Here is a 19843-nt window from a genome sequence, read left to right on the forward strand (position 1 = left end):
TAGATTTTCTTATGACCTATGAAGGAATGAGAGAGGAAGAGAAATGTTTGAACTCTATCCTAAACTAACAAGTAAATGTTTCAATCAAGCAAAGTTCACAGGGCAAATTTATCAGCTTATAAAGATCAATTTTGCTCAAGTAGGGAACTGAAGATTGAATTTAGCCAATGTGTTTTGCAGTAATAACAAGAAACTTGTACATAACCTGAACTACAAACTTCTGAAAGGAGAGAGATACACATAAGTTGAACTCTGATTACAAGAACTTCTGATGAAACGCTTTGATCAGTTCTGATGGGCAGACCGGAGCCAAGCTAGAAAATTTGAAGTTCATTACCCCATGGAATTTTCATGTAATAGTACATATTCTCGACTGCAGTAGAAGAAAACTTGTTAATAATAATCATTATATAGAAAATGTACAAAATCCATTACTAGGAAATTAAAGAGGTGAAGAGGCATAAGAACTATATAGACATACTTTGAGTAGTGGTCAGAGACTTGCATTTATACCAACAAAAAAGAAAACACAAGAATATTCATTGCATAACATGCCTCCGACAAACTAGTCCTCAACCAGTACAATTTTTAGTCAAATACTTTAAATCATCCTGGAAAATGTCTCACAATATCCTAAAAAAAATTACCCCTTCATGAAAAGTAAACAAATTGTTTTCAGCCTCTTGTAAACTGGCGTCAGACTTGTGTCAGAACAGAAATGCCTGAACTTGGCACTACTAAAAACAATTTAACAGTAACTCGTAGCTCAACTGGAGGTCACAAAACACAAGACTTAACTCCATATATTCAAACAGTGTTACTAACAAAATTTGTCCCTCCCTTTCCAATCAAAGATCTCAATTTCCCTCTAATACATGTATGAAATCTTTTTCCATTACAGATTCTTTCTTCAATTAAAAACCTTGTTACAAAAAACAATTTAGGTTCAAAGTAATGAATGATAAATAGTACATATTAATAAGCTACAAAATATAATATATGTCATCGGAAGTTGGCAAAGTTACTAAGTGTGTGTTGGATTCCCGCTTTAGTCTGCACATTCAAATGCAAAAAATGGAGAAGCAATAGCTCTAATGGATTGGGAAAAACATCAGTAACCTTTAATTGCAGTCACCCAAAACACTATAAATTTATTCACAGATGAAAGCAGAGATACAACATTTGCCTAAAATTTTCCACTCGGACAAAAGAAACATGTATTTTGATCATGAAAAACAATGAATATCTACATCTCACTTACCTACTATTACCAAATTTAATGGTGTCCTTTTCTCTAAGTTCGTAATATCGTTGAGGTTCAATGGGACTATCCTGCAAAAGCAGAAAGTATCACACGTACTCTTTATACATCTAACTTCAGCCCATTCATTCTACCGGAACAAATAAACATAAAGAAACTAACCAAACTATCAAAGGCATTCAACGAACACTCACATTTATTAAAGTTTTGTTTGTGCTTCCCAGGTCCATAATGTAAGGCCTAGTGTGCAGAAAATATGCATATTAGGTTAACATACGGAGAAACTTTTGGCGGTACATGAGTGCATATAAATAAGAATCAGACATTACCTTATTTGTTTCAATAATGTACCATCAGGTTGCTCTTTTTCAACTTGCCTAATAAGATAAGGAATTTTAGAAAGTTCATAGAATCCAATCACCATAATTAAAATACTGATAACCAAAGGAACCCTGCGGGGTTGCTTAAATTGATGAAATACCGGAATTGAATAACAGCATGTTGCTTGCTGCAAGATGGATGATCTGTAGGGATGTCAGCAACCCTTCGTTCCCTTCCAAAAAGATAACAACTTTGACGATGTATATAAAGGGGCTCTGTCAATCAATCACATACAACTTTTTAAGCACAGATAGGTAGAAAGCAAAAAGAAAGTGTTCTCTGGAAGTCCAGAAAGTTACATCACAGAAGATTTTTAATTAAACTAAACTGCAAAATTGATCTTTTTTTTTTTTAAATTAATTGATGAAAATTTATGAGAAAAGAAAGGAAATTAAAGACACGAGCATAACATTAAACAAGAATATCACCAAATGTGGCAATAGAAAAGGAATTCAGACATAGAGCTCATCTAACTATGGGAGGCTCACCCAAATGCATAAGGTGTTGGAAACTGAGTAAAAAACCAGAGCTTACATTTATCAGTAGGAACACTTCTTACGTACCCAACAGGCAGAAGTGTCCAGGGCTCAGGGGCATGATTATAACAAAAGTAAGAAAAAAGAAAAGTGAACAATAAAACCAGAAAAATTCACAGGCATAATGCAAGGCAAAGGACAAAACAATAAAAAAAATAACAAATTGTAATTGAAAACACCAGAAAGTACAGAAAAAAACCTAAGGTCTATCACGTGTGAGAAAAGCTTTCATAAAATATTGACATGGGGCATACAAGTTTGCCAGTTTGTTACTATAACATATTTTATATGCAGAAGCCATGAAGACTAACCATTTAGCACTTCACCACCCTTGAAAACATAAAGCCGCCATTTAATATCTGGTTTTCGAGCCTCTGGTGGTTCATTGAATAACAAAGTAACGCCTGAAAAGAAACACTGTTTAGCATATAATTAAAACTGAACAATATGCTTAACAATAGTTAGTTCCACCTCTGACTCGATTTGTTTCAGCTGCGAGATTTCCAGATAGCTCAAATGAAGGTTTTTGCTGCAAAAAGTGCAAATGACAGGATTTCAGAAAGCCACGAGGAGTAAATCACTCAGAAATATCCTTATTTATACACAAAAATAGCAATATCAGCTTTTAATTTTTAAACCATATTATTTTCACTAATTTTCCATGGATTGCAACTAAATTTGAGTTAATAGATACAAATGAAGCACTGGATACACAACCAACTTCGAATTCAATTTACATAAACATAAACGCTGTCGTAGGTATTCAACATAAACAATACTTAAATATTTACTCTCTATGTCATAGAGCAGCAGTAACCTGGGTTAGATATGATTCTTTCACAAACATCTACTGAACGCAAGTGGGCAATTAAACATTGTTGTTGCATGTACACTATCCAACCCAACCAATTACCAATAGAAGCCTCCAAAAGATTAAAGCAAGACAGAACAGAATGAAGCTTAGCAAAAAAGTATAAGGAGTAAACAAGTTAATTACTTGAAAGGGGTATCAACTCCTACCCTACCAGTATAAAAAGAACACGGAGAACTACATAATATTCTGACACAAAATTCTCATGAAAAAACCCATTATTATACCTTCTGTTTTTCTTCCAAAGCGTCCTCAGCAGCCTTCATTTTCCTAATGGAATCATTCTCCTCATCCCTGCCAAAGCAGCAATCAGACTGTTATCACCAAAAGCAATACCAACTAATTCTAAATTATTCATAAACATAGAATCCAAAAGTTCAACATTTTTAAGGATAAAGGAGAAGGAAATACAAGAAGCGAGCTAATTATGCAGTTACATTACCACTATTTTTACAATGCAACTTTATTAAAATGAGGATGCTGGGACCCTTATATTCCATAAATGAGGTTAGACCATTAATTTCCTCTTAAAATAGAGACATCGTCTCTTTTCATGTATAGACGTAAAATTGTAACCTACTACATTCAATTCATAGAGAATAATATGTAGCTCTCTACAATACAAATGTTCATATTCAACCTGATGTTCAGCACAAAAATTCTACAGTATGTTCAAGCTCAAGGCTGCCTAAAAACATTATTTACAAAAAAATAATTTATCATTTTGATTATCACAAATCTAACCACAATTGAGACCACACCAAGGCCTAGTAAGATTACATACATGAGATCATGCCATTATTCATCCAATCAAGATGAGCAAAGATGGGGGGGGGGGGGGGCTAGAGTCAAAGAATGTTGTAAATTGAAAAGTTTAAGAAGAAAAAGATGCAGCATTCCTATTAATAGATATGGCTTATGTTAGATATATTATATCTTTTATCTTTTAGTTAGTTTGTTATTATTTCTCATTTGTATTTTGGGCTTAGCCCATATTTCTTCTATTATAAATAGAGAACCCTATGTGTGTATTCAACACAAGGGAGATTAATTCAAATATAGTTTTTCACTATATTCAACATGGTATCAGAGCAAATTCTCTGATCCTCTTCTGGTGGTCTCTGCTGTCTGCCGGCGGCCGGATGCCATGGCCGCCGGCAGCCCCTAAAATCTCAGTGGGCAGTCCGTTTTTTCTTCTTAAATCTCTGCCACAGTCAGCACCAGTCCAGACCTAGTGTGCCACTACTGTCGCCGCCACTTTCCGCTGCCGTCCTTGCTAACTCCGGCCACCGTCGCTGCCGCCACCGCCGGCCACCGTCACAGTTTCGACCGGTGACCAGCGGATCTGAAGCGTCTCCTCGAGCGACGGCCAACCCCGCCGGAGTGATGACCAGACTCCTCACCACGCGCCGCTTCTTCTCGGCCAGTCTCGGCCGCGTGTTCTGCACGCGCCACCTTCCCGGTGTCGGAGTTTCACCACGTCACTGCAGATCGTCTCGTCGGAGCTTCTTGAGTGTGTTTTGGTTCCTGTTTCTTCGTTTTGTTGGCTTGGGCTCATACCTAGGGTTTCCGCTATCCAGGCGATGTTTGCCGTGGTCCAGGCGCCGTTTGCCGTGGTCCAGGCGCCGTTTGCCGCTGTCCAGGCGCCGTTTGCCGCTGTCCGCGCCGTTTGCCGCTGTCTGCGCCGTTTGCCGCTGTCCAGGCGCAGTGTGCTTCCAACCACTGTAGGCCCCCATCACCTCGTCAGTTAGTGATGACAGTCCCTGTAGTTTTGTCGCTTTCAGCCACTACAGGCCCCATCAGTCAGTGATGGCAATTTAGTCCCTACAGTTTTATAGCAGTCAACCGCCGCTGCAGTCGCTACCGCCTCAGACAGACGCAACTGCGTCAGTTGTTCTTGGGCTAGAGTTTAGTCCGATCTTCTTGTGATACACGGCTAAGTATCACCACTTGTGAGTTGTCCAGCAAAGAATCTTGGACCTCCAACATATCTTTGGATCTTTGATGCCTTTGTTTCGGCATTGTAGCTTAATATTTGGTTTTGTTTTAGTGGTTCAGCAACTGTGATCTTTCACATTTCCACCTTCACACTAAGGGGGAGTACGTTTCCAAGACACTGCAAGTCACATAAATATGGGTGTAGTCCCTGCAGTTTTGTAGATTTCAGCTACTACTGTTGATCCCGTCACCCATCCATCATTGATGAGGATTTAGTGTAGTCCCTGCAGTTTTGTAGCTCTTAGCTTTCAGCTGCTACTGTTGATCCCGTCACTCATCCATCATTGATTGGGAATCAGTCCTTGCAGCTTGTCATTGTCCACCACTGCTCTCCTTCATCCACTTTTGAAGTTGAAGTTTCACAAGCTGTTGTTAGTCCATCTATGTTTGTCTCACACTCTTGAAGACAAATCATCTAGTTCAACACTGAGTTCATCTATTCCAAGCTTAGTTCATACAATTTGTATGCTCCAGCTTGAGGGGGAGTGTTAGATATATTATATCTTTTATCTTTTAGTTAGTTTGTTATTATTTCTCATTTGTATTTTGGGCTTAGCCCATATTTCTTCTATTATAAATAGAGAACCCTATGTGTGTATTCAACACAAGGGAGATTAATTCAAATATAGTTTTTCACTATATTCAACAGCTTAAATCAAACAAAAACCAACAAACGAACAATATGGTAAATAAAATTCAGAGTTCAAACAGAAACTTACATTTCTTCAGCTCCGCTGGAGTTGATCATCTTCAAAAGTTAAACAGCAATCCATATAAGCATTAATTCTAGAAAATAGTTAAACCTTAAAATAGAAAGAAGTTCAAAACAGGAATAAAGAGAACACAGAGATGGGAGAAAACAAGGGAAAATGAAAATTAAATGCCAAAAATAAAGAATACTAAACAAATCAAAATTTTGGAATCAAGAGATTATCATCCCCACACTCATGACTTGTCAAATAAAACTGCTCAATAGTACTAAAACTAAAAGCGTCCCATGACAAAGGCACCATTTTAGTCTATAAAAACCTCCATAAGTTCCAAGGTGATATCACCTTTTTCCTTACTTATTCTTCAAAGCCACAATATCTAAAAGAGCATATGAGACAACACCAGTAAGCGACATGAAATAAGCAGGTACTCAAAAAGAAAAGCAATACAGGATGAGCCAATTTTCTTTAATTAAAGAAAAATATCAATGTCAAATACAAAGTACCAGTATAACTTCTGTCAACGTTTCCTTTTTGTTGATGTAAATTGTAAATAGAAAAAATACCCTTCAACTGGAAACTAACTTATAATAGGTTGTCAACACACAAGCCAACAGAATCAGAGCTCTCAAAACTTCTACAGTTGGAGCCACTACCTTAATCACATAACTAGAGTATAAACCATAATTCCAATAACAATCGCATGTTTGTCTCTTTTTTTTCCACATATTTCCATAGTACAAATATTCTACTTAAATCCACCTTAAGAAAATCATCAGAGAGATCCTCTAGCCAACCTAAGGAAAAATCCAACCTAACCTAAACTTTTTTACCCTCGTTCCTAAATCTCCCAATCACACAAACATTTCTTTTGCCAAACTCTCTGATCCACTCGTACATATGAAGAACCTTCGCATTTTCTCAAATTACCTCCAGAAATATACATTCCACAAATTCAATGGACATCCAGAAATGCTTAAATTCTCACACCCTACTCATGCAAGAACACCCCTGTCAAGCAAAAAGTCACAACAAATGTTCAACAGGGTTCCAACCATAAAACCATCTCCCAAACCACATCCTCAACCTTTGATTCCAACATCAGCATTAAAAATAAACTTCAGATTCTTCAAGTCAGCAAAACAACACACATACCATAAGAAAAAACAACTTAAATTACAAAAATAAAGAAGAACTCGAAGAATTGATATGAACAAGGGTTGGATATCACCGGACACCTCATCACGAGGCTTTGCATTCCCGGAGGAGGCGTGACGATGCGGCGGAGACTGAGACCTATGTCGGCTCCTTCCATTGTGCTCGCGCTCCGGCGACCTCTCGTGCCTCGACCGCGACGATTTGTTACTTCTCCCGCCACTATCTTCGTTCTCCGTTCTCTTCTCCGATTTGCTACTCCTTCCACTACCACCGCCACCTCCGTCGTTTTCCGTCCTCCTCTTCTCCCTCCGCTCAGCCCCTTCCCTCTCCGAACCTCTCCCTCTGCTACTACCACGGCTCCTCTCACTCTCACGAGGCTCACGGTCCGTCTGAGCTCTCTTCAACCGCTTCGTTCGCGGAGACGGAGAGCGCGAGCGAGAGGGAGAATCCGGAGAACCGGAATCCGTCCGAATCGACCTAGCCGCGGTGCGGGCGGAACGCTCATGCTTTTCTCGCAGCTGCGGAGAGATGCTGCGGTGGCTCCGGTGACGGCGGGATGAGGGAGAGTGGTTGCCAGAAGAGTGACGACCCATGGTTACTATGGTTATCCTGAGTGAAACAAAATCCAAAATTCTACAAAAATGTTAAGACTTGTTGCATTGTTTGCTAGTTATTTCTGCTATGGGATTCAGATTCTCTGTTGTGTGGTGAGTTCAGGGTTCCCCAGTTTAGGGTTTATCAAATTTCATTTCAGTGAGAGAACAATTTCTTCTTTTCTCAGTAAATTTTCTTTTATCAATCTTCATATTGTCATTTCCCTGGTACAAACTAACATTTCAACATAAAATTAATATTTACTATATAACTATAAGTTATAATAGATAATAAATTATAAATTACAATATAATTCATTTTATATTATAAATAAATTATAACACACGTTTTTATTAATTATAAATTTAATATATAGTTTATATTTAAATTATTTACTATTTTTAATTTAAAATGTTCAATCAATAATTATTTTTTAACATTCACATTATATTTTATTATATTTTACTGGTGCGCGAGTGTTTTATTTTTTTAATAGTAAAAATAATGAAATTGTAATTATAAAATTAAATATAAATTTTAATTTTATTATAATAACTTTTAGTTATTTTGTAATTAATATTTTATTACAAATTGTCTAATTTAAACAAGCACACATCACACACATCAATATGTTTATGCAGGCATGGGAATTATGCACAGTACCAAGGCTTGTTTGAGCACTTGAAATGTGACACATGTTTTAGCTTTGTGCTTTTCCTTAAGAAAATTCATTTTCAAATCATCTCAAAGAGTTAAATGAGTTAAATGGTTTGGAACCTATAATGTTAGTTGGCTGTGGTGAATTTGGGATTGTTAGTTGGCTATGGTGATTCCTTAAGAATCTACTTAAATTTTTCCTTAGGTACTCCAACATTTTTATTATAGCAAAATTTTGATGGTATGACGAATATGATTGCAATCAAAATAAGTTGTAGATAAAGGTCGCTGATGTTACTCAATTTCCTAGCATTCATTTGACTGTTTTTTCTTGTATAGTTTATTTCTTGCTTATTAAGTACACTGCTTCGTGATCCTACCAAGGTTTCAAAATTAGAATTACTTAAAGTGAATTTTGATAGTATGCTCATTAGGTACTTCATTCTCTCTAACTGTGTTAGACAATTTTTACAATGTTGAACACTTACTTTACTTTATTTTATGCCATGCCTAGTTGCATTTTTCAAGCTTTCTAATTCAGATTTTAAGTTTTCATTTTCTTTGTGCAGATTTTCTATTATATCTCTAGGCATCTCTTTTCACTCTTAAACCTATTTATTTGGTACTGTATTTTCATAGCTTCACCATGTAATTCCTAAAAAACATCAAGTAATTGATAATACTTGTCTTCAATGGATTCATCTTCAAAACTGCTAGCACTGCTTTCAGAACAAATTGATCCTGCCATCAAGCATAAATTGGTTTCCTCTTCAATGCTATCATCTGAGTCACTTGAGGAGGAACTTGAAGCATTGTCTTCCCAGACTATATAGGCCTTTTTCTTCCTATGATTTTTGTTGTCTTGATTGGTTTTTTTCTTCTACCTTATGTTCCATTTTAACCACTAGACACTAAGGTTTAATATGTCCAATCTTGCCACATTCATAGCAAGTTGGTGCAGTAGTTCTTTTCCCTTTTCTCCTTTTTGTCCTTTCATTACCTGCAAAATCAGAATCAGTTTTGTTTTTTTAACTTCATGAATTTAGAGAACCTTTTTACCATAATGTTCATTGCTTCGAGATCTGAATTGTTAGCTTTAAGATCATCTTCTGCATCATTTCTCCTTGAGCTTGCCTTGCCTGTTGTTTTTGCAACTGTCTTGAGAGTAATTGTGTGTAACACCCTAATTTTGGGATGCCACGATTACAATTGAAAATTAAAATTTTTAAAATCAAAATGCCATTGCGGAAATCCAAATTCAATAAGTCTTTACAATTCAAGAAAAATGAACCACAATTCCAAATTAATTATAAAATAAAACTCCATATAAAATAGTTTATTCAAACAACCATAAATTTTCCAACTCTCTCAATCCACTCATCGCCCTATACAATATTCGAACTAACTGCATGATCATCTACTCTCGTATAAAAACGATCCTGTTAGGTGGAAACCACAACCACAACATGAAAGGGTGAGCTAAGAGAAACAATTCATATAAACATACATATTAATTATATCAACCATAATCAAACACATAACAAGATACTTACCTAGTGATTATATCAACCATAATCAAACACACCATACACATAAGTATTTACAACATGATTCCTGATCCTCTAAATGCAACAAATAAACATATCTGAATACTCAGTTCCTGAACCTCAATACTCTATCCTTGATTATTACTAACATCACACACCTAGCCTGACAGTCTATTCTCAGAGTAGCACCTATGCCAACTATTCCACCTGATATCATTACTACCAACCTAGTATTCCGCTAATGCTCCATCATCACAATACTCATCAACATGTGTACTACCATCATAGTTAACCTCATTATGATTACCACCATGAGCCTCCTCCAATACCATAACATCATAGTGGAAAGAATTAGTCATACTCTTGTACCCTACCTCACTGACTATAACCGACAGCCCAATCTATAGCCTCCCCTATAGATATGTTCGAGTAGTCCTGCAATCAAGCTAAGGAACATGCCTTCCTACCACATAAGGACAAGGAAACCACCATCACCCTCACACAAGGAAGGTTCAATACTCAAACAACCAATACCTATCCGTAGATAAAAACAAAATTTACTAGGCACAATTAGTAGACCTATCCCCCACTCATATGCTCATGAACCACTCATTCTGGTACAACCCAACACTCACCCATGCTCCAACCTCCATCCCAAGTCAAACCTAACCCTAAACATAACCATTAATCCCATGCAGAAACACCCATCATACATACATTTACACTTACCCAACAATAACAACAAATAATCATAATTTGTAATCATGTACACATGCATTAAAAGAAGGATTACCGATCAAGATAATCAAGAACATATAATGTACAACAAACAAACAAACAATGTAAACTTCCTCGTACCCCTAAAGAAAATCAAGAATGTAAACAATTATGAATCTAAGAAGTCAAGAATGTAAACAATCATGAATCTAAGAAATCAAAAATGCAATCAAGAATGTAACAAATCAAGAATGTAACAAATCAAGAGTGTAAGCTTCTCTTACCTTAGCCAATACTAAGGATTTATCTACACCCCACAGATCACAACAAATCTCCCTTTGCACTAACATTTTCTACAGTTAATACTTGTCTTCTCTCTAAGAACGTTTCTCTCTCTTTTTATATTCCTAATGGCCAGAGTTTCTATATAGATAGGAGGTGTCTAATATAGTGACAATTATGTGTGGGATTAATTTTTTTGTGTGGAATATACACAAGGAGTAAGAACAACCAACTAAGATAAAAGATATAGATAAGATAAAATAAAGTTATCTTTAACTTAATTAATTCTGATAAGTTTCTAATATCTTCTATCTTAATATTTTTATTCTAATTAATTATGATAAGTCTATCAATAATAATTATTTTTTATTATCAAGCCATAATATCTAATTATATATAATAATATTTCAATATATCTTCTAATTAACTATATAATAATATCCAAGAATATCCTTTAAAATATCTAATAATATCCTTTTCTAATAATAATATATCCTTTAATCTCAAGATTATATCTCCTATTTTCTTTCAACTACTTTTTAAGATAACAACAACTAAATCTTCAAAAGGATTTATATAATATCTTTTTATTAAATTCCCATATTATTTAATTTGTATTCTTTTCCTTTCTACACCCCCTTATTTTAATTTCTTGCACCTAATTAATAAAAGATAAAAGACCATTTTTACCCCTAAGCCAAAATATTTATAAAATAACATAACAATTATGTTCTAAAAAAATGTACACTTAAAAATACTAATTTCCAAAAAAAAACCCAAAGTCTTAAAACTACTTTATTTCTAAGACCCTTATTTTTCTCGGATCTTACATTGTGTGCTCTTGCTCTCCTTCTTCTTTCAGTCTTCCCAATTCAAGCTCATGTTCTCTCAATTTTCCAAATAAGGTGGCCATATTCATGGTAGTTAAATCTCTGGATTCAGATATTGTAGTGACCTTTGGTTGCCAACTCTTATTCAAACTCTTTAGAATCTTGATGTTTAGCGCTTCCTCATCAAAGGTTTTCCCAAGAGCAAGAAGATGGTTTACAATGTGAGTGAATCTCTTTTGCACATCATATATTGTCTCACCACTCTTCATTCTAAACATTTCATATTCTTGGATTAAAGAATTCTTTCTAGCTCTCTTCACCTCATTTGTACCTTCATGTGTTACCTCTAACACATCCCACATCTCTTTTGTAGTTGCACACATAAGTATTCTATAAAACTCATCAATAGTAAGTGCAGAAGAAATAATGTTTTTAGCTATAACATCATAGTGAGCTCTTCTATTTTCATCAACAGTCCATTCAGAAAAATCCTTAATCTTGGTTTTTCCATTCTCAACTTTGGTTGGTTCAAATTGACCATTTATTACAACATCCCATACTCCTTTGTCTGCCGATTCCAAGAAGATTTTCATTCTGATTTTCGAAAAGGGATAATTCTCACTTGCAAATAGTGGTGGTCTATTTGTAGTTGCACCTTCTCCAAAGGTTTGAGATATAGAGGTCATTAGGATCAATTTAATCTATTAAATTACAAATGTAATCGATTAAATTTTGATTAACTTTTGAATTCTCAACTCTGATACCAATTGTTAGAAATGAGAATCCTTATATCACAAGCCTACATACAATTCTCCTTCAACAACCTTAGTTGAAGGTAACCCACTATAATGATTGAGTTTACAAGAATACAATGACAACCCTTAATTGCACTCATCTCACCACTTAAAATAAAAATAGCAATACAAGAGATGAACACACTCAATCTCTTACAAACACAAGAGCAATCTCAAGTCTCAAACTTGGCTATCCTCACACAGGTATACAATGCACAAATTGTTGATGAACCTGATCTTTAACACACTCTCCAAAGTGCATATTGAATAAGAACCAATGAAGTCGAAAGTCTTGAATGAGTTCTTAATGTGTAATCACCAAATGAAGCTTAGACTCTCCAAGAACGTTTCTTGAGATCACCTATAATCAAAGCTCAACAAAATTATTAGTATTTAAAAATTGTAATACTTCAAGTCACATATATATAGGATTTTCAAATCTTGTTGCAGAGTAATCGATTATGTTAATTGCATAATCTGTTATGTTTGTCTTTCTGTTTTAACAGATTATCTCATGTGTGTAATCGATTATTTAAACTCTTAAGCCCCTATTACTACTATTGTTAACAGTCTTAATAGATTAGGTTATTTGTGTAATGGATTAGACTATTCTTTCTATTTTAATCGATTATCAAACTTATGTAATTGATTATATTGACACTTAGCCATATTAGTCAATAATTTGTCATCCTTAACAGATTTTGTTACTTAACTGATTTCTTATGAAACTTTATCATATATTAAACCTTTACAGATCAACACTTATCCACTAATTTCTTATGAAACTTCATCATATATTAAACATTTACATTACCAAACCACAAAAATTTCTAACATCATTTTGCACAGAAAACTTTACGTTTGTTTATGCCTAAACAAATTGCAACAAAATTTCTGGCCATAAACCCCATAACATTTACCCATAGCCACTTGACAACACAAATATTAACATAATTGGTCAACGTGAAACAAAATTATATACCTCAAAAATTGTTTCATGTAATCAAACCATAATTTTAAGAATTGAAAAAAAGTATATAACATTACAACCATGTCATCTTGATCCCACAAAAAAATTTTATCAAGACCTAAGAATTAATAGGTTTACATTCAAAAGCATAAAAGAGCCCTTGCATACTTTCATTCATAGACCAACCACGCATCAATCCCAAAACCAATCACAAACCTTAAAAAGTCATAGTACACAACAACCAACACCTAACACAATGGTCATCAAAAAATCATAAAACACTTCCACAACAATAAAAACAATAGTCTAATCATAACATGATCACAGCAGAAACCAAGAAAAAGGCAAATGAGTAAAAAGAATAACTTCCAATACTTTGGTTTACACTACTTTCTTTTCTTGATTAGAAAACACCCTTCTATTGGATCCCCAATCTCTCATAGAATCTTTAACACGAACGTCATTTTTCTCTCACGACATACCACGTTTCTGCCTCTTTTTCTCGTTGTGCAGGGTTTTTATCTTAACCTAATTTATTAAGGAGGCACGTCTAACCTTATATCCAGAGTGTCTAGGTTCATCCGCAATTAAATTATGATTATCAACCCTTAACATACACTTAACACACGTAAAACCCTAAAAAATATACTTTTACTCTAGCTAAGTTCAAACTCACCACCTTCAAGTTCCAAACAAACACACCAAACCAAACAGACTATCAAATTTATCTTGTCATACACATGCACAACAAATAAAACAAACAATATCACACACAACATGTTCAAATAATATAAAAAGAAATAAAATATGTTTGATGCACACAACAACACATGACCTCCAACCTATAATAAGGAGTTATAACCAACTATGCTGTGACTTTACTTTTATATAACTTATCTTTTTTTTATTTAAATTAATGACATCACTAGTAAAAATATGGGTTTTTAACACGCCTATTATGCTTCGGTTGAATAGAAACCGAAGCATAAGCTGGCGTAGTGACATTTTTGAAATTTTCGCTAACGTATATGTTGCGGTTCTATTTTAATCGCGACCATAAGTGGTATACGACCTCAGTTGCCCTTATAACCGAGGCCATAAAGTCTGCAAGAATTGACAATCAAAGACTTTTCACCTGCCAAATATCTGTGCAGAGGATTTGACCGCGGTTGTCCACAGAACCGATGCCAAAAACCCTGGCCCTACTGACATTCCCGCCTGCACACTGACGTTTTAAATGACTAATTTTTCTGAAAGGGTATATGGCCTCGATTGCTTGCAGAACTGAGGCCATAGACCCAGTTCCTAATGTCTTTTCAGATTTCCTGACTTAGTAAAATAATTCAAATATATATTGGTTTTTGACTATAGTTGGGCGCGTAATTGAGGTAAAATGCCTAATCAAAATTTCAAAAATGCCATTTAAAATTAATTTTGAATATTTTTCTAGGGACTATAGACTGCGGTTATCGGGAGAACCGAGGTAGTATGCCACCTACTGCTTCGGTTCATTTAGAACCGAGGTAGTAGCCCCTGTCCAGGGTAAAATTTCGCGAAAGCGCGAACAGTTCTTCTTCTCCAGCGACTTCTCTCTGTAACTTCTACGCCGCCGCAACCTTTCTCCCCTCTTCCTTACGCCACTGTTGCGTCGCCATCATCACTGAAGAAGGACTTCCTTCCTCATTTTTCATCACCTACATTTGTATCCGATCAAATTTGGCTTTGGTCGCCAGAGTTTTTTAGTTTTTTTTTTTAGTTTTTGGGTTGGTTTGATACGTTTTTATATTGATTCGGATTATCAAACTTACGTTTTGTTGTATTTTTTGTAAGTATTGTGTTTTTTCTTTTAAGTTTGTTTCGTGTCAGACTGCAGGTTGTTCCATCTTCTCCATTATTGTGTGGTTTTTCATGCTCCCAGGTTCGTATTATTCTGTTTATTAATTTTCATTTTGTTAATTTTTTAATTTTTTGTAGGTTGAATATGAATAATTATGTATGATTAAATGTTTGAATTGATAATGTGAATGGTTATTAATTGTTTGATTGTATGATTCTGTTTATTAATTTTCATTTTGTTAATTTTTAATTTTGTGTGTTGAATATGAATAATTATGTATGATTGAATGTTTTAATTGATAATTTGAATGTTTATTAATTGTTTGATTGTATGATTGAATTGATTGTATGTTGAATATATTGTATAATTGTATCATTGTAATTTTGTAGAATATTTACGTATGGATCGAAATTGGATTAATTTACCACGCATTAGTGCTGAGTACGAGAGAGGGGTAGAGGAATTTATACAATTTGCGCAACGTAATGAGGGTAAAAGGGATGATGAAGTGAAGTTTAGATGTCCTTGTATGAACTGTTTGAATGCGAGAAAGTTGAACGTAACCCAAATTAGAGAACATCTTATCTGTGATGGTATCCTAAGATGCTATACAACATGGATATGGCACGGCGAAGAAATGCACTTTCCGAATGACTCCCAAACTGAAAATGTTATTGATTCCACCATGGAAGAAGATTGACCGGATAAAAACAAATTAGAGGACATGATCCGCGATGTTGGCACAGAAAATTTTGCCAAAGCTCATGTGTATGCGACGATGTCGATTGTTGCGAAAACACCTTTAAATGTCGGTTCAACTAAGTTCACACGTTTGTCAGTGGTGTTAAGGCTCATGAATTTGAAGGCGACCAATGGATGGACTGATATGAGTTTCACAGAATTGTTGACGTTGTTGAATGAAATGCTGCCAGATGGAAATACACTACCCACTCGTAATTATGATGCGAAGAAAATTCTTTGTTCGATGGGTATGGAGTATAAAAGGATACATGCTTGTCCCAATGACTGCATTTTATATAGGAAAGAGTTTGAATTTTTGACAAAGTGTCTAAAATGTGGGTTATCACGATACAAGTGAAAAAATAATAGTGAAGATAATGGTTAGATAGAAAAAAATGGATCTGCTTTGAAAGTAGTTTGGTACCTTCCAATTGTGCCCAGACTTAAGCGTTTGTTTGCGAATCCAAAAGATGTTAAAAACCTTAGATGGCATGCATATGAGAGAAAAATTGACGGGCTGCTGATTCAAAGCAATGGAAAAATATTGATCAACAATTCCTCCAATTTTGTCAAGAATGTAGAAATCTTAGGCTTGGTTTAGCCACTGATGAAATGAACCCATTTGGTAATCTAAGTACCAATCACAGTTGTTGGCAAGTTATATTGATAAGTACATGAAGAGGAAGTACATGATGTTGTCTATGATGATATCTGGTCCAAAGCATCCTGGAAATGACATAGATATTTATCTAAGCCCACTAGTTGAAGACTTGAAGTTGTTGTGGGTTGGTGGGGTTGAAATATTTGATGCATTCGCTTATGAAACTTTTGTGATGCGTGCAATGTTATTTTGCACCGTTAATTACTTTCCAGCTTATGGTAATTTGTCAAGATACAGTGTCAAGGGTCATAAAGCATGTCCTATATGTGAAGAAAACACTACAACTCATCAATTGAAACACGGAAGAAAGACGGTGTATCTGCATCATCGGAGATTTCTAAAATGTAATTATCCATATCAAAGGTTAAAAATAACATTCGATGGATATCAAGAGAGCGACGAAGCACCAAATCCACTTACTGGCCTTCAAATTCTTGAAAAAGTTAATAAGATACACCATATATTTGGGAAAACATCCAAGAAGTCATCTGTAACGACCCTTTGGAAGAAGAAATCAATATTCTTTTATCTTCCATACTGGTCAAAGTTAGATGTTAGACATTGCGTAGATGTTAGACATTGCGTAGATGTGATGCATGTAGAAAGAATGTGTGTGATAGCTTGATTGGTACACTACTCAACATTCAGGGAAAGACAAAAGATGGAGTGAATGCTCGTTTGGATTTGGTTGACATGAATATCCGAGAAGAGTTGGCACCCAAGGAGATTGGTAAACGTACTTATTTGCCCCCTGCATGTTACACAATGTCTAGACAAGAGAAGATAAGTTTTTGCCTTTGTTTAAAGAGTATCAAAGTACCACAAGGATACTCTTCAAATATGAAGAGTTTGGTGTCAATGCATGACTTAAAGCTTGCTGGCATGAAGTCTCACGATTGCCACGTCTTAATGCACCAATTGTTACCGGTGGCTATTCGTGGAATTTTGCCCAAAAATGTTAGGCAGAAGATAAATAGGTTATGTTCATTTTTCTCGTCAATTTGTAGTAAATCCATCGATCCTACAAAGTTAGATGAACTTCAAGGTGAGATTGTTATCATCTTGTGCCAACTAGAGATGTTTTTCCCTCCATCTTTTTTTGATATCATGGTACATTTACTTGTTCATTTGGTTAGAGAAATCAAGTTGTACGGACCGGTATACTTAAGATGGATGTATCCTATTGAGCGTTATATGAAGATTTTGAAAGGGTACATTAAAAATCCATATCGTCTCGAAGGTTCAATGATTGAAAGGTATATTACTGAAGAAAGTATCAAGTTTTGTTCAGATTACATGACATCAACAAATCCAATAGGAGTTCCTCGCATATCATGGTTGAATAAATGTTCTACAAGTTTAAAACATCTGAGGTGTGAATGTGGTGACAAAAGATCGCGAAGAATTGTTACAAGCACGTCTTTATATATTGAACAACACAGATGAGGTGATCCCTTTTTTGCAAGAACACAAAGCCATTGTGAAGAATAAAAATCCAAAACAATAAGAGAAATGGCAGTTGATGGAGCATAACAAAACATTTATGTCTTGGGTCAAATCTGAAATTGACAAAGAGCCACATTCTTCTCAGACTTTGTTGTGGCTTGCAAATGGTTTAAAGTTTGATGTTGTATGTTGTACAAGTTATGAAGTCAATAATTGCACATTCTATACGAAGACTTTGGATGATAAAAGCACAATACAAAATAGTGGAGTCAGTTTAGAAGTTGAGTCGCTTCAATTTTCCACATCAAAAGATCAATCTCCTGTACTTGGATCAATGAGATATTATGGTATAATAGAAGAGATATGGGAGGTTGATTACACCAAGTTTTTTGTTCCATTGTTCAAATGTAAGTGGTTTGACAATACGAGTGGTGTGAAAAGATGAATCGGGTATGACACTAGTTGATTTATGAAAGGTGGGTTATCGAGACGAACCGTTTATCATGGTACATCAAGCATCTCATGTTTTTTATGTCAAAGATCCTGCGTCTGACCATTGGTATGTCGCTCTTCAAGGCAAAAAACAAATTGAAGTTAACGAAGACAATCTGATTAATATTCATATTGCTAACAACCATTCATTTCAAACTACGACAAATTTGGATGACCAACCTCTAGTTGATGATGTACATGCAATTCGGTCAGATCATAATGAGGGAATATACAAATGATGAATCCATATCTTTATGTATGAATTTCAAATTTGTGTATAAGTTTTTTATTAATATTACAGAAGTCTTTTATTAATATTTCCTATAACTACTATTACATGTTTTGTTAAATTATATGATATTACATAAGTTTTTTATTAATATTACATGTTATTTATTTTGATAGATATATGGCTGACCATCCACATTCATCAGGGGATGAGGCTCCCCCATCCATACCTACTAGAGGACCCACCAAAATGAAACAACTTTTGGTCAGAAAAAATAGTGGTGAAAGAACACCTGTGAATGTTAATGTGATCACGGGTGTGGCATCTGGCCCAAATGCAGATGACTTCCGATCATACCTTAGAGTAGTGGCGCGTGATAGGATTAGTATTCTTACTCCATCTTTTGACCATGTGTCCGAGATTGATCGAAACATGATATGGAACGATATATTGGTAAGTTAATTAATATCATTTGAATTACAGTTTGTTTATATTGATAATTTTGTACTGATACAACTTTATTATGTTTATTTCAGATGACATTTGACATTCCAAATGTCGAAACACTTAAAAATAAGTGTTTATCAACTGTTGTTGAAAACTTCTAGGGTTTTAAGAGTAAGTTGACCTCGAGATATATATTTGGAAGCAAAAAAAATAAGTCTCCATGTCAAACATATAAGGCCATTGATGAGGAGACTTGACACCTCTTTGTATAGAATCGGACATCAGAGGAATGACAGGTTAGTATAGTTGATATTATTCAATTCCTCTTTAACAATATATATCATATGAACTAATTAATTGAACATATGTGACAGGCAAAAAGAAGCAAAGCACAAGGAATAAGTGCTCAAAATAAAAACCCCAACTTATCACTAGTGCATAATTGGCTTTCAACGTCCCCCCATAGACGTCCATCCATAAAAGCCCCTAATTGACCGGTGGCATATTCGTAAATAAGTGAAACTCTAGACGTCCGCTATGGGGGGAGACGGACGTCTATAATATTATAGACGTCCGACCCCCTTCCCAACGGACGTTTCAGGGGCTGAAGATAATTAATTGTTCAACCACCCTATCAGCACACTAAACCTCCGATATGGGGGGCCGGATGTCTATAATATTATA

The 19843-nt window shown here is 35.1% G+C and overlaps 2 protein-coding genes across 2 annotated transcripts; both read right to left on the reverse strand.

Annotated features, from left to right (window-relative positions):
• Positions 1-116: 116 nt before the first annotated feature.
• On the reverse strand, positions 117-7693 carry DDL (SMAD/FHA domain-containing protein). The gene is made up of 10 exons (XM_088116457.1): positions 6996-7693; positions 5767-5795; positions 3277-3343; positions 2650-2707; positions 2490-2582; positions 1743-1857; positions 1591-1638; positions 1456-1501; positions 1262-1332; positions 117-373 (listed from the first exon to the last, which is right to left on the reverse strand). The coding sequence occupies exons 1-10, from the start codon at positions 7506-7508 to the stop codon at positions 334-336; spliced, it is 1080 nt and encodes a 359-aa protein (XP_087972583.1). The 5' UTR covers positions 7509-7693; the 3' UTR covers positions 117-333.
• A 3845-nt stretch (positions 7694-11538) lies between these two features.
• Positions 11539-12228, reverse strand: LOC148198255 (uncharacterized). The gene has a single exon (XM_088115733.1). It carries the CDS (start codon positions 12226-12228, stop codon positions 11539-11541), a length of 690 nt encoding a protein of 229 aa, XP_087971859.1.
• Between the last annotated feature and the right edge of the window lie 7615 nt (positions 12229-19843).

Source organism: Vigna umbellata, chromosome 5, assembly GCF_029865625.1.
Source record: "Vigna umbellata cultivar VRB3 chromosome 5, Vumbellata_1.0, whole genome shotgun sequence".
NCBI classification, from domain to species: Eukaryota; Viridiplantae; Streptophyta; class Magnoliopsida; order Fabales; family Fabaceae; genus Vigna; species Vigna umbellata.